Raw genomic sequence first — 14476 nt, forward strand, 5'->3', positions numbered from 1 at the left:
AATCCTCACACAGTTCATAGTTTAATCCACAGAGGATCCGGCATGGGATAATCCTGGATAAACTACAGTCAGTGTTTGTTCAGATTTTCTTCTTCTACTTTTATAATTTGTCTGTCTGCAAAGTCTTAACTCAAACTTCATATATGATCTGGAATCTAAATTCATTTCCTCTTATTTTTGCTCCTGAAACAAATTTCTATTTTGATTTTGATTTCTTAAAAAAAAAATCTAACATGCCAAATTTATGCTTTAGATTTACTTCATCTTTTTTAATAGTCTGTTTCATTCATTACTTACTTCCAGTATTCCCTTTTGTTAATTGCATTTTTGTTTTATTGCACATTTTATTTTTCACTTCTTCGTCTGTTTATATTACTTGTTTATTTGCTCTACTGTTTGCTGTGTTTTATAGTTTATATTCACAGTATTTTAATATAAACAAATGAAGTGACCATTTTTATGCATTTGGCAGAAATGTAAATGTAAAATGTTTGCTTCTTTATTATTATTTTTTTGCACTATTGTTCATTGTATTTTATATTGTTCACTGTATTTGACTCTGTTCAGCGTCTCATGGCTTTAGCAATACATTATGTAATAGAAAAAGAGCAATAAATGTGCGGGTTTGCCACTGAACTGAGCTCTTCTTCTGCCCCCTGCAGGACTCCAGCTGTAACTGCGCATGCTCATTCTCTGACCGGGATTAGGCTCAAGTTTACTTCACTACCTCAACCAAAGAAACATTGTTAGATCGTTTAAAAAGAAGCAGTTTTAGTCAGCGTGATAAAATGACTAAGTTTCAGTGAGCTCTTTCTCTCCGCCTCTCATTGCGCAACTCTTGGAGAGGAAGCTTCCCAAAGCTTAGAGGATATTGCAAAACCTGCTTTTCCTGTGGATTTGGAGAAGTGGCACGAAAGATCTGAGACACACACACACACACACAGACAGATATACGGGTTCGTTAGGCTCCGATGAACACGTAAAGCTGTCTCTCTGTCCATGACTGGAGTATAAAGCGCAATTTACTGAGGGAATCATGTTGTCTTGGGAAGAAGGACTGTAGGTAAGATTCCTCACTTCAGAATCTGTTCTGGCTCATTCATTTATATCCATGCTTTAACTTCTGTGTGTGGGTTAGTTGATGAGAACATTTCCCACATTTCCTCTGTAAACATGCGTTGAGGAAAAATCCTTGCCTACCATTTAACTCGATAAATGAATGTTCATGTTCCTGTCTGTTTTTAGACATGGAAAAGTCAGGCTGTCAGAAGTTTGGACACTCTTACTCATTATTATTTTTATGACCTTTTCCGACATTTTAGAATAACAGTAAAGCCATAAGAAAACATCACATATGCAGTTATGGGAATAATGTAGTGACTAATGTAGTAAACAAATATAAACTTTGTATTTGAGCTTCTTGTTTGTGAGGATCATTATGGGAGGCTTTGAAACATGTGCTGCTCAAATGCTTGTGATTTTAGTTGCATGAAAAAATTCAAATAGAGACAAATTTGCATTATTGCATTACATTTAGCATGCTAGTTTTAGATCTTTAAGATCATGTGGAATATAAGCGTGACTGGTGTAAATGAAGCGTCCGGTAACCGCTGATTCCTGGCTTTGACAGTGTTTTATTAGTTTGTACAGTATTTTCCTGGCACTAGTTATTAAATTGACTCAGCACAGATGTTCTGTAAAGAACTCATTTTGAAGTGTGGTTTTGAAGTCATCATCTGTGGTCTTATATATACACCTCATATCATACACATTAAAGTTTTTAAATTCTTATATCATTTCATCATTTAATTTAATTGTGTTTTAACTTTATTATTACCAGAACCATCAAATGAAAAAGCGACTGGTGTAAATAACCCTGACCACACTAAAGCCTGGATAAAAGGCTTTCCATCATTCATCCGATCAACAAATCATTTTACACTCATATTTTATATTCATGTTTATTTATTTGTTTATTTATTTAGCCTTTGGTTTAAATGGCTTGACAGAAAGTTTCGAATCTTGCAGCAAATACTTTTTGAAAACACCAAAACAAGCTGTAAAAGGCCTGTTTTATTGAAAAAACCCTTGTGTAATGTGAAGATGGCGTAATGTAAGCGAGTTTGCCTGTACAGCGTGATGTCATGCGTGTTCTCATACGTGTTCTCATGCGTGTCCTCGTGTGTGTTCTCATGCGTGTCCTCATGCGTGTCCTCATGCGTGTTCTCATGCGTTCTCATGCGTGTTCTCATGCGTGTCCTCGTGTGTGTTCTCATGCGTGTTCTCATGCGTGTCCTCGTGTGTGTCCTCATATGTGTCCTCATGCGTGTTCTCATGCGTGTCCTCATGTGTGTTCTCATACGTGTTCTCATGCGTGTTCTCATGCGTGTTCTCATGCGTGTCCTCGTGTGTGTTCTCATACGTGTCCTCATGCGTGTTCTCATGCGTGTCCTCATGTGTGTTCTCATACGTGTTCTCATGCGTGTTCTCATGCGTTCTCATGCGTGTCCTCGTGTGTGTTCTCATGCGTGTTCTCATGCGTGTTCTCATGCGTTCTCATGCGTGTTCTCATGCGTGTCCTCGTGTGTGTTCTCATGCGTTCTCATGCGTGTTCTCATGCGTGTCCTCGTGCGTGTTCTCATACGTGTCCTCATGCGTGTTCTCATGCGTGTCCTCGTGCGTGTTCTCATACGTGTTCTCATGCGTTCTCATGCGTGTTCTCGTGCGTGTCCTCGTGCGTGTTCTCATGCATTCTCGTGCGTGTTCTCGTGCGTGTTCTCGTGCGTGTTCTCGTGCGTGTTCTCGTGCGTTCTCATGCGTGTTCTCGTGTGTGTTCTCATGCGTGTCCTCGTGTGTGTCCTCATGCGTGTTCTCATGCGTGTCCTTGTGTGTGTTCTCATATGTGTTCTTGTGTGTTCTCATGCGTTCTCATGCGTGTTCTCATGCGTTCTCATGCGTGTTCTCATGCGTGTTCTCATGCGTGTCCTCGTGTGTTCTCATGCGTGTTCTCATGCGTGTTCTCATGCGTGATGTCATGCGTGTTCTCATGCGTGATGTCATGCGTGTTCTCATGCGTGTTCTCATGCGTGATGTCATGCGTGTCCTCATGCGTGATGTCATGCGTGTTCTCATGCGTGTCCTCATGCGTGATGTCATGCGTGTCCTCGTGTGTTCTCATGCGTGTTCTCATGTGTGTCCTCATGCATGATGTCATGCGTGTTCTCATGCGTGATGTCATGCGTGATGTCATGCGTGTTCTCATGCGTGTTCTCATGCGTGATGTCATGCGTGTCCTCATGCGTGATGTCATGCGTGTTCTCATGCGTGTCCTCATGCGTGATGTCATGCGTGTCCTCATGCGTGATGTCATGCGTGTTCTCATGCGTGTTCGGACGCAGATTTCTTTCTTTTTTTCTTTTTTTTCTTTTTTTTTATTGCAAGTTAAAACACTGTAGCTTATACAAAGTAAAAGATCAATGACATATATACACACAGAAGAGAGAGGGACATACAGAACACCCAAAAAAGAGAAAAGAAAAGAAAAAGAAAACAACTAAATATAAATATATCAATATAGTGATGTATGCAGGTACATTGGTAAGTTTAAGCAATGAGATATTTTAGTGATATAGATAGAGGCAATTTAAGAGAATCATAGTAATTGTGACAGAGTTGTAGTAAAAGTAGTATTCATACTACTACTACTACTACTACTAATAATAATAATATTAATAATAATAATTATAACAAAAATAATAGTAGTAGTAGCAATAGTAGTGGTAGTAGTAGTAACAATAATATTCATGATAATAATAGGAGGAGTAGTGGTAGTACTGTAATTTATAATAATAATAGTAGTAATTATAATAATAATAATAATAATACTATATTTTAGGCCAGTCAATACAGTTATTATCACCCCCCCCCCCACCATCAGCGACACCCAACCCAAGCAGTTAAGCCTCTATGTTTCGCTGAGTCTTCCTCTGCAAAGTATGCTATGGCACCATTACAGGCACCTCCAGACCAAGCTCACCTAGTCTGGTTGTGACCTGACAGGGCAAAAGTAAAAATTATTTTGTTTTTGTTTTTTTAGGTGATCAGACGCAGATTTCTGTGCTTGTGGGAACTCTTGAGCACTTTTCTCTCTGATGGAAATACTGTAAAGTGCATGTTAACTTGTGCTTCACCCTGTCAGGAAGTTGTTGAACTATTATTATAATGATGTGGCTTGTTGGAATGAGTTTTTCCAGGTCAACTTCATTGTCATTTCTTAAATCCAGTGCCACCCACACTTTCACTGGACTTGACAGTCAGGTTCATGGTTCATTCTGATCATCCATCAGCAGTCAATAGATCTGTTCTTCTTTATTTTTTCCAGTTCTTAGCAGAAATGGTTAAACCGGATTGCAAATATTTATGTGAATCAACCCAAAATTATGCAACACGCCTTTAAGAGTCACAGTGTTTTTAGATGATGTATACATGTTGCATACTCACAAAAAAGACATTGAAATGTGTGCAAGCAATTTTCCACGCACATATCAGGATTTATAAAAAAATAAATAAACTGAGCGTAAATAAGTGCACTCTTTTACTGGAGTGAGAGAAGTAATGAAGAAACAGAATGATTTTATTAATATACACATTTAGATGAAATAAAAATTTTATGAATTTAAATAAACAAAACAAAACTGTATTTTATTGTGTGGACAAATATTTTCAAAATCCTTTTAAAATGATTTGCTTGGCAGGCTGGTTTTAATATAAAGGGTGTTTAATCAGGGTCATAAAAGGACAGTGGTCATTAAATCTGGAACCGGTGGACATCATCGCCCATTAAAAACTATTTACTAATGGTGAAGTAAATGTTTCGCAGTCCACGAGACGCATGAATGAGGTTAAGAACAGGGTTAATTTAGGCTGTCTTAGATCCTGTTTAATTTCAGCGCGTTCCCTTTTTCTCTTACTTTCATTCCTCAAATTCCCAGTTTTTTCGCTGAGCAAGCAGCTGAAGTTCCTCAGAAATGTCTCCTCTTGTAAAGATCGAAAACTCTTGTGCAAGAATGACAGCTCAGTTCTATCCAGTCGACAGGATCGGCTCGAGTCAGCAGGTGTTCCCGAAGAAGAGGGAAGCGAGAGTAGGAATCAGAACCAGTATTTACAGATACAATACATAATGTACAATATTTCAGTTTTAAAAAGATTGTAAATTGAGTAAATTTTGTATAAAATAAGCGTGCATTTAATTCCCACATTTGTATTTAATTAATTTTGTGTATGTCTCATTTTGACATTTATTTGTATAGAGAATATACAGTACATTTTATAAATAAAGTGAGAAAATATCACGCAAATGTTTTTCTGGCCTGGATCAGGGTTGAACTTTGAGTTTGTGTCTCAAACACTGTTGGCTTCCAGTAAACATGAGGTTCAAAGATCATTAAACATGACTAACAACGTCATAAAAGCCTTATTTATAGGGTTCTCCAATATTATATACAGGAAAACCTGCAAATAACAGTTATATATATATATATATATATATATATATATATATATATATATATATATATATATATATATATATATAATTATTATTAATTGAGTTATTTTAGATTATTAATATCTACTGTAATATTCTAAATCTAAATAGCCTATATGTTGTGTGTATGATAACATGTTTCTTTGAATTCCTAATTTCTTAAATTCAAATATGAAAATATAATTCTGAATTCTGCTTACTATCTCAGTTCAGATTCAGTAGTTTAGTTCTGAATGTCACACACACATTTATTCCTGTGGTTATTGATTCTTAAGTCTGTTGATTTAGTGGTTATTGATTCTTCACTCTCTCTGTCTTCCTCTACAGATATGGGTCGGTTGTCCCTTGTTTTTCTGGCCGCTTTACTTCGGGCAACCGAATGTGGTGTAATATCAAATAAGGAACCTTTAGGTTCAGGTAAGAAGTTGCATCAGTTTCCATTGTTAACTTTATGGGGCGTGGGGGGTGGGGGGTAGCCTGTCTGACTGTCAATCAGAGGAAGCCACGCCCTGTTCTGGAGATCTGCACCTTTCTCTGAATGCAGCCGTTCAGTTTCAGCTTTCTTGTTTCCAGTAGTTTCATTTGAAGATCTGAGTTGAAGTATGAGCTTTTAGTACGGCTGCAAAGCTGGAGCACTAAATGAGATTAAAAGTCACATTACACATTTTTAACATTAAATAAAGCACATAAACATTTACATTTAAATTTACATTTAATCATTTAGCAGATGCTTTTGTCCAAAGCGGCTTACAAATGAGGACAGCAATAGAAGCAATTAAACTAACAATAGGACAACAATATCCAACATTACCTGAGATTATCATTGCCATACTTTGTGTTGTTGTTCCAGCTGTGACGTTGCAGAAAAATAGAAACCGTTTCTAAAATATAAAACCTCTGGTTAAAATGGGAAAGATTCCTTTTCTGGCGTGTCGTCTGGTTAGGACTCGTTGTGTGTTTTTGCAGTGTATCTTGTTTAGTTTCTTGTTCACCAGCTCATGTATTATTACTCTTGTAGATTCTCTATATTGTTCAGTCTTCATCATGTTCTCTCCTACAGAATCCTGCGTGGACTACGGACCTGCGTATGAGCGTACGTTTGCGATCCCCGGGGAGTATCCGCTGTTGGAGTGTCCACTGCAGATCCAGTATCTGTTCGATCCTGCAGAAACGCCGTATAACGTGACGTGGTTTGAGGAGAGAACAGGCCTGGAGATCACAGACGGGCAGCAGAACGTCTCGCTCTCAGGAACGTCTCTGTGGTTCCTCAACATCAGCATGGAGAGCCAGGGAACATACGTGTGTGTGCTCAGGTATGAACGGCTTCCTCCTGATTTTTAAAGGTAATTCTACATGTTTATTGATAATGCCTCATAGGAGGCACCAAGCCATTTCACTGGCAGAAAGGGTTTTCTTCATCGTCGGCATGAGTTGCAGATCTGCATCTGTATATAAAGCCTTATACAAATAAAGGTGACTTGACTTCTTTTCATTGGCAAAATAGTTCAAAAACAGCCAATAATGTGTTTAAAATGTAAGCCACTGTATTAACTTCTTGTTTGTTGAACTGCAGACGTGCTTCTATTCAGAAGAACAGCACATCATGTGATAGTGCCTAACTGCAGCATTTATAGAAATATAAGACAGAAACTCGTACAGGGGATTTTTGTCCACATATATTGAATTTCGGGGTAGCTGAACTAAAATAGGCTACAGGATGAGGTTCAGTGTCACGTGGTCCTGGTCTGGTACTGAAAGGTTTTTATAAAAGAGCTTGAGCAGAGGATGTGGTGAGTCTGAACTCGGGGTGATGGGCTTCCCACGCGAGATGTGTCATTGGGCTTGAAGAGCTAGAAGCCTGTTTCCAGCGCTAGAGCGTTGAGATGTTTTCCACTGCAGCTCGGTGTTTTCCAGAGACTCGCTCTGTTGACCGAAGAAATAAATGGATGGAAAGATCAGGATGTGTGTGAAGTTTCCAGGATGGTGAGAAGAGCAAACCAGTGTCGTGTTGAGCAGATGTTGACCTTTAGACAATACACACACACTTTACTGTAAGCTCAGAAACAGGCTGATTAGCATAATGGTGAATATAGAGAGTAAAAGTGTAAGGCAGATGTAGTGCTTGGCTGTTTTTCTGTGTAAAGTAGAGATCTAATATGCTGGAAGCTCTTGTTCATATGAATCGAGTAATGCCGTGACGACAGAACCCGGGACAAACTCATTCACCGCTGGATCCTTACAGGTTTCCTGTGGGGTTTCTCAGTTTAGGAGTAAAATAAAGCCTAAACATAACTTGACGATACTTTGACATTTTGTTCTACAACGTACACTGCACACACTCACACCCCAAACTGCCTCGTCTAGTTATTTTTTTTTTTTTACGTGTAAATATTAGTATGAACATAAGAAGATTCAACAACTGAGACATAATCTAAACAAATTTCACAGGAATTTGATGAACAGAAATGGAATAATGAGTCCCTGAACAGGATATCTAACAAGTCTCAAGTTGAAGGGTGATTGTGCTTACTTTTTTCTTATTTATTTATTTATTCATTTATTTTATTGTTGTTGTTTCATTTGGTATTTTTATATTATTTGTGTATTTATAGTTATTTAAATTTATTAATGTAATAAATACTTCATGTTTTGTTTTCTTAGTTTTATTTACATATTATTAGTTTATTAGTTTATTTATTTTTATTTATACATTTTATATTATAATTGTGTTTTGTACTGAGTTGTTTATTTATTGTTATTGTTTCATGTGTTTTTTTTATTTTTATATTATTTATTTTCCAACCTATTTTCTTTTGTGTACCTTAATACATCCAGTTCCCTTTTTAAAGACATCCAGTATAATATGATCTCTCTAACTGGCGGCAGTGGCTTAGTGGTTCATGTAGGTTGTCTACAAACCGAATCCACTTGACCAAGTGTCGAGGTGTCCATGAGTATAATAGTATACCTATTATACCACCTAACCCCAGCTGCTCCCGACGAGCTGGATGGCGCCTTGCATGGCTGACACCGCCGTCGGTGTATGAATGAGTGAGTGAATGGGTGAATGTGTGGCCATAGGTCTGTGAAAGCGCTCTCTCTCTCACTCTCACACACACACCCACACACTCACTAACTCTCTCTCTCTCTCTCTCACTCTCACACACACACCCACACACTCACTAACTCTCTCTCTCTCTCTCTCTCACTCTCACACACACACCCACACACTCACTAACTCTCTCTCTCTCTCTCACTCACTCACTCCATTTCAATTCAATTCAATTCAGAAAGCTTTATTGGCATGACAAAAAAGTACATTTTGTATTGCCAAAGCATCACAACAACATAGAAAATGATTTAGAACATTTAGTACACAGAATTATAATAATAGTTAAAATTAAATAAAAAGGATATATATATATATATATATATATATATATATATATATATATATATATATATATATATACATATATATATATATATATATATATTATCTTGGCTAGATATTGCAAAAATAATAATACTGATAACATAAAACAATAATAATAGAGTAAACAAAGATTAATAAATAAAATAAAAAGGATTATAATGCAGAAATCATGTATATAAAAAACAAAAATAAACAAACACTGAACTTGAACATTATATACATGTGTAGGTGTGATGGGATGGGTTAGGCTGTGTGTGTGTGTGTGTGTGTGTGTGTGTGTGATGGGGTGTGTTAGGCTGTGAGTGTGTGTGTGTTTATTGGGCGTTTGCTGCTCTGGTCGTCCCTCAGGATGTGGAGAGATGCTACTAGTCTTGCTGCAATATTTGATCAAATCATAGAATTTCCCCCCTACTCCACTGTCGATAAGCTTTAGATATAATCCTTCATGCCAAATTGAATCAAATGCTTTCTTGAAATCAATGAAACAAGCAAAAATTTGTTCTTTGTTTTGATGTACATATTTGTCAATTAGTGTTTGTAATGTAAAAATGTGGTCGGATGTGCGACATTTTGGAAGAAAGACAATTTGGGATTTACTCAAGGCATTGTGCTTCATTAGGAAGTGTAGAAGTCTGGAGTTTAAGATGCTGCAGAGAACCTTCCCCAGGTTACTGTTCACACAGATGCCTCGGTAGTTGTTGGGGTCTAGTTTGTCTCCGCTCTTGTGGATGGGGCTGATGAGGCCCTTGTTCCAGATCTCAGAGAAGAACCCTACACACAGAACATCATTGAACAGTTTGAGCATGGCCAGTCTGAAGCTGTGGTCTGTGTGCTTCAGCATCTCGTTCAGGATGCTGTCAACACCACAGGCTTTCTTGGACTCAAGGACTCCTAATTTTTCTTTCAATTCGTTCAGTGTTATGGGGAAATCTAAAGGGTTTTGATTTGCTTTAATTGATCTTTCCAAATTGTCTAGTTTATTAATGATTTCATTTTGATTATAATTTAGAATTTCAGTTGGGCTGTATAATTCCTGGAAGTGGTTCTTCCACTTCTCCCCGTCTTGGATTGCCAGAACTTCTTGATTTGGTTTGTATAACATTTTCCATTTATCCCAAAATTTGTGTGAGTTTATAGATTTTTCGATTTCTTCAAACTGGTTTTGCAAAAACTGTGCTTTTTTCCGCCGGAGTGTGGCTTCATACTGTTTTAGTGCCTCACAGTAAAGAAGGCGGAGGTCCGGATTATCTGGTTGTCTGTGTTTTAGATTTGATAAATTTCTGAGGTTTTTTCTCAGAGCCTTACAGTCCAAATCAAACCATTTGTCAGTCTCTAAATATTTTTTCTTTGGTTTAACAATTGCCAAATTACTTTTTTGTGCTGTTGTGTAGAATATGTTGTTTAGGTCTTGTACTTCCTGATTGATGCCGAATTGGTTTTTAGGGTATTCCTGTATTTGGAATGAATGTATGAAGGATTGTATTTCTGAGGATTCGACAGCAGTGCTGTAATTACTGGCACTGGTTTCTGTCCATTTGAAAGACATTATTTTGCTCATTTGATATGGGGTCCTAATTGGTTTGTGTGATGTTTCAGATTGCTTTATATAGAGGATGATTTGGCTGTGGTCTGAGAAAGGTTTCAGGGGTTTGACTGTGAATGCTCTCAGAGAGGAAAGGTCGAGATCTGTGATAGTCTACAGTGCTGTTCCCCAGAGCTGAGCTGTAGGTGTATCGGCCGAGCGAGTCCCCCCGCAGTCTTCCGTTGACGATGTACAGAGCCAGTCCTCGGCAGAGCTGCAGCTGCGGCCGTCCGTGAGCGTTCACAGTTTCATCACAGTTTTGTCTGCTGGGGTGAGAAGGGTACGAGTCGTTATTGCCTGTGATGAATCTGCTACCGTGCGATTCGATGTAATCTAGTTCTGCTCCTGTTCTAGCGTTTAAAGGAGAAGTTCACTTTTAAAATGAAAATTCTGTCATCATATAATCACCCTCATGTTGTTTCAAACCTGTATGAATCTCTTTCTTCTGCTGAACAGAAAGGAAGATATTTAGAAGAATATCAGTAACCAGGCAGTTTTTGGGTCCCATTGACTTCCATAGTAGGAAAAAAATATACACTGCCACTAGGGGGCCCCCTAACTTCAGATGGTACTCGCCGGTGTCGCCGCGGTTTAATAGTCAACCAACCGTGTAAAATCGTTGTCATCCCTGGACTTGGAAATTTGACCGCAAAAAAAAAGTCTATCCATCGGGTGAAGAAAAAAGGAAAAAGAAAAAAAAGGGGGAAAAAATCCCATTATAGTAGAGCTACTACTCTAACCAAATTCAGATTTTAAGCAGTTTTTACTGTAGAATTATGTTTGCATGAATTTTTTAACTTGGCACATTACACAATGCACAAAGAGCATTGCATTTGCTATTGCATTTTCTGCACAATTAGGCAGTTTTTACTGTAGAATTCTTTTTGTGTGAACTACATGTAACGTGTAACAATGACACTGTAAAATGTTTTTATTTTTATTTTTTTACTGTAAAATGTAAAAAGTGTTTTTATTTTTTTATTAGATTAAGGTATATATTTTATAACTAAACATTTTATATACACATTTGGCTGATGATTGTTCGCTGAAGTAGTGTTTTTGTAGTTGGAATATATAAAAAATAAATACCAACTCAAACTAGAATCTTTTGTAGAATTTTTAATCTCTTTGATACATCAATAAATTAAATCACTTTAGAAGGAAGCAAAAGTGTGGTAAAGGGAAAAGAAGTTCAAAGATCGAGACTCCAGCAACACCTGTATATGCAACAACTTTATTGATTTTTTAAAACTAAAGGTTTTAAGCCGCCTAGTGGACAAAAACAGTTTGTGCTGTTTTAAAATGTACAAAGCATTCATACAGTAAAAAAGTAGATGTAGAAATTTGGCAAATCTGTAATCTTTATCTGTGTATATTAATAAGCAGTAAAATAATTGTGGGCAATCATGTTAAAAGAGGTACAGATGAAATGTGTAAGGGTTTGATTGTATACAGTTGCTGGTTTGCGGTGGCAATACTCCATTATTCACTGCAAGGCAGGGCCCCAAAATTATCCTGCTTAGGGCCCCCAGATTTACAGAGCCGGCCCTGGCTAGGGCTGTCACAATTCTTCGATTAAAGCCGACTATTTGATTTTTAAAAAATCCTTGATTGAACCGGCAAAATACCGGAAGTGTCCATTCCACGGAGAATCCATGAACCGCATTATTACACCGTTTTCTAAGGCTATGCGATATATTTAAACCATTTAAAATCATAATATAGCATAGTGCTATTGTGAAATCACAAAGGCTGCGATTCAGTTAAATAAATATATGCAGTTTTTTTCACAGAGAAGCACGACGCTTTAATTATGTACATGCGTGCAGATTACATGTTAAAGTCTCAGCTCGTTCACAATAAACACTGCTCACACACACTCAGTCTCTGCATGTGTTGTGTGTTTAGGTTTCCAGTAATGTGCATTTGGGAACGCAAAAAGTCGGACACGGTTTGTGTTTCATAATTGCACTGGCCTTATCATTTATGCGTGGAGCGTCTCGGGGTTCTCATGCTGTGAGTTTGTGTTGCTTATAACGTTCATCTGGGAACGTGTGTCGTTGTGTGTGTCATTTCACAATATTTGTAACGTAACTCATTTGTAAATCTACGCCAGCACAGGAGAATACATAAATATGTTTCTAAATATGCGTATTGTTGTTCATCGTGATTTCAAAATAAAAGTTTAACCCCTCGCTCTGAGTTTGCATGTTTGCACATCTTATTTTTTTAAGAAATTACAGCGGCTGTTGCATGTCTATCGTACAAAAGTGACCAAATATTAAAGATTAAGCGGACATAGAATACATTTTGTTTGTTCAATATTAAACAAGGATTTGGTCATGCCGTAGTGTAACAACAACAACAATCACCAGGGGCCTCATTTATAACCGCTGCGTACGCACAAAACAGGCCCTGAAAGAGGCGTACGCCACTTCTGACGCATAAGTTGTGATTTATAAAAACAAACTTGACAGGAAAATTTGCGCACGTGCACACAAACTCTGACCCATGCGTATTAACGTTTTGGTGACGGAGCAGTTTGGCGACACCGATGGTGAGATGGAGATGGAGAAAGAAATGTCTTTTTGGTCACTTTTAGACAGAACATTTAAAGAAAATTATACAGAAATATAATATAAATATAATTGTACTCACCAAACCTATCATTTGAAGCAAATATCCATCCCTTCTTAAATGTCCGTGCCAGCGAGCGCGCTGGGCCGTTTAGTGAAACTGGCGCATATCTAACGGCAGATGAAGGAAAACTGTAAACCTTCATGAGTCTAATCATAAATAGCCTTCTATGCATGTTCACAATAACAGTTTAAATAAATAAAATAATTATTTAAACTATGTTTTACATATATAAACATTTAGATTAAATATGCCATTCTCATTAATGGAGATTATTAAACACTTAAATAACATGAAATCATTACTGAGAATTTACAAAAAAAATTATATTCAGTAGAAATATTTACACTGGATGCAATGCTTTTGAGCACTTTTCCTCTGGCGTGCTGTGTTTTAATGTTTTAACTACAGAGAGATTTGCTTATGATAATAGCGATTGTCTGAGAAAATATTTTCGTGCAAATAATGCACAAGGCCTATCTGTTTCCATTAAAAATATAAATCAATTAAAAATACTATTTGGCCAGTGGAAAAGATTGAGAAAAACTTTCTCTGAAATGTATTTTATACTTTTATATTTATTTAAAAAACAAGGCAAGGATAGGCTACTAAATGATTTTTTATCAATGTAATGTGAGGGCACATCCGTATCTCATTTTTTCCAAATGTCGTGTACGTTTATTGTTAAACGTGGCATCACATGGATGAATAAGCATATGCAAATGATATGCAGATGAGAATATGCGTAGTAAAACTAGGCATTGTAAGCTCATATATTCTTATTTTGGGGTGGTCCTCCATCTGATCTGGATACGGTCCGGATCCAGCTGACTACATCATGTGTTGTGGTCGTGTCCAGGTCCAAGTCCTCCATCTGATCTGGATACGGCCTGGATCCGGCTGACTACATCATGTGTTGTGGTCGTGTCTAGGTCCAAGTCCTCCATCTGATCTGGATATGGCCTGGATCCGGCTGACTACATCATGTGTTGTGGTCGTGTCTAGGCGCAGGTCCTCCATCTGATCTGGATACGGCCTGGATCCGGCTGACTACATCATGCGTTGTGGTCGTGTCTAGGCGCAGATCTACCATCTGATCTGGATACGGCCCGGATCCGGCTGACTACATCATGTGTTGTGGTCGTGTCTAGGTCCAGGTCCTCCATCTGATCTGGATACGGCCTGGATCCGGCTGACTACATCATGTGTTGTGGTCGTGTCTAGGCGCAGATCTACCATCTGATCTGGATACGGCCCGGATCCGGCTGACTACATC

At 37.8% G+C, this 14476-nt stretch overlaps 1 protein-coding gene across 1 annotated transcript in view; it reads left to right on the forward strand.

Moving 5' to 3' along the window:
• Nucleotides 1–893: 893 nt before the first annotated feature.
• Nucleotides 894–14476, forward strand: part of LOC311088721 (interleukin-1 receptor type 1) — a 35107-nt gene continuing 21524 nt past the window's right edge. The window contains exons 1-3 of the mRNA XM_084123004.1: nucleotides 894–1063; nucleotides 5873–5962; nucleotides 6606–6858. Coding sequence (XP_083979130.1) covers nucleotides 5875–5962; nucleotides 6606–6858 — 341 coding nt within the window. The 5' untranslated portion in view covers nucleotides 894–1063; nucleotides 5873–5874. The remainder of the gene's footprint in view (nucleotides 1064–5872; nucleotides 5963–6605; nucleotides 6859–14476) is intronic.

Source organism: Abramis brama, assembly GCF_963993115.1.
Source record: "Abramis brama genome assembly, chromosome: 8".
NCBI classification, from domain to species: Eukaryota; Metazoa; Chordata; class Actinopteri; order Cypriniformes; family Leuciscidae; genus Abramis; species Abramis brama.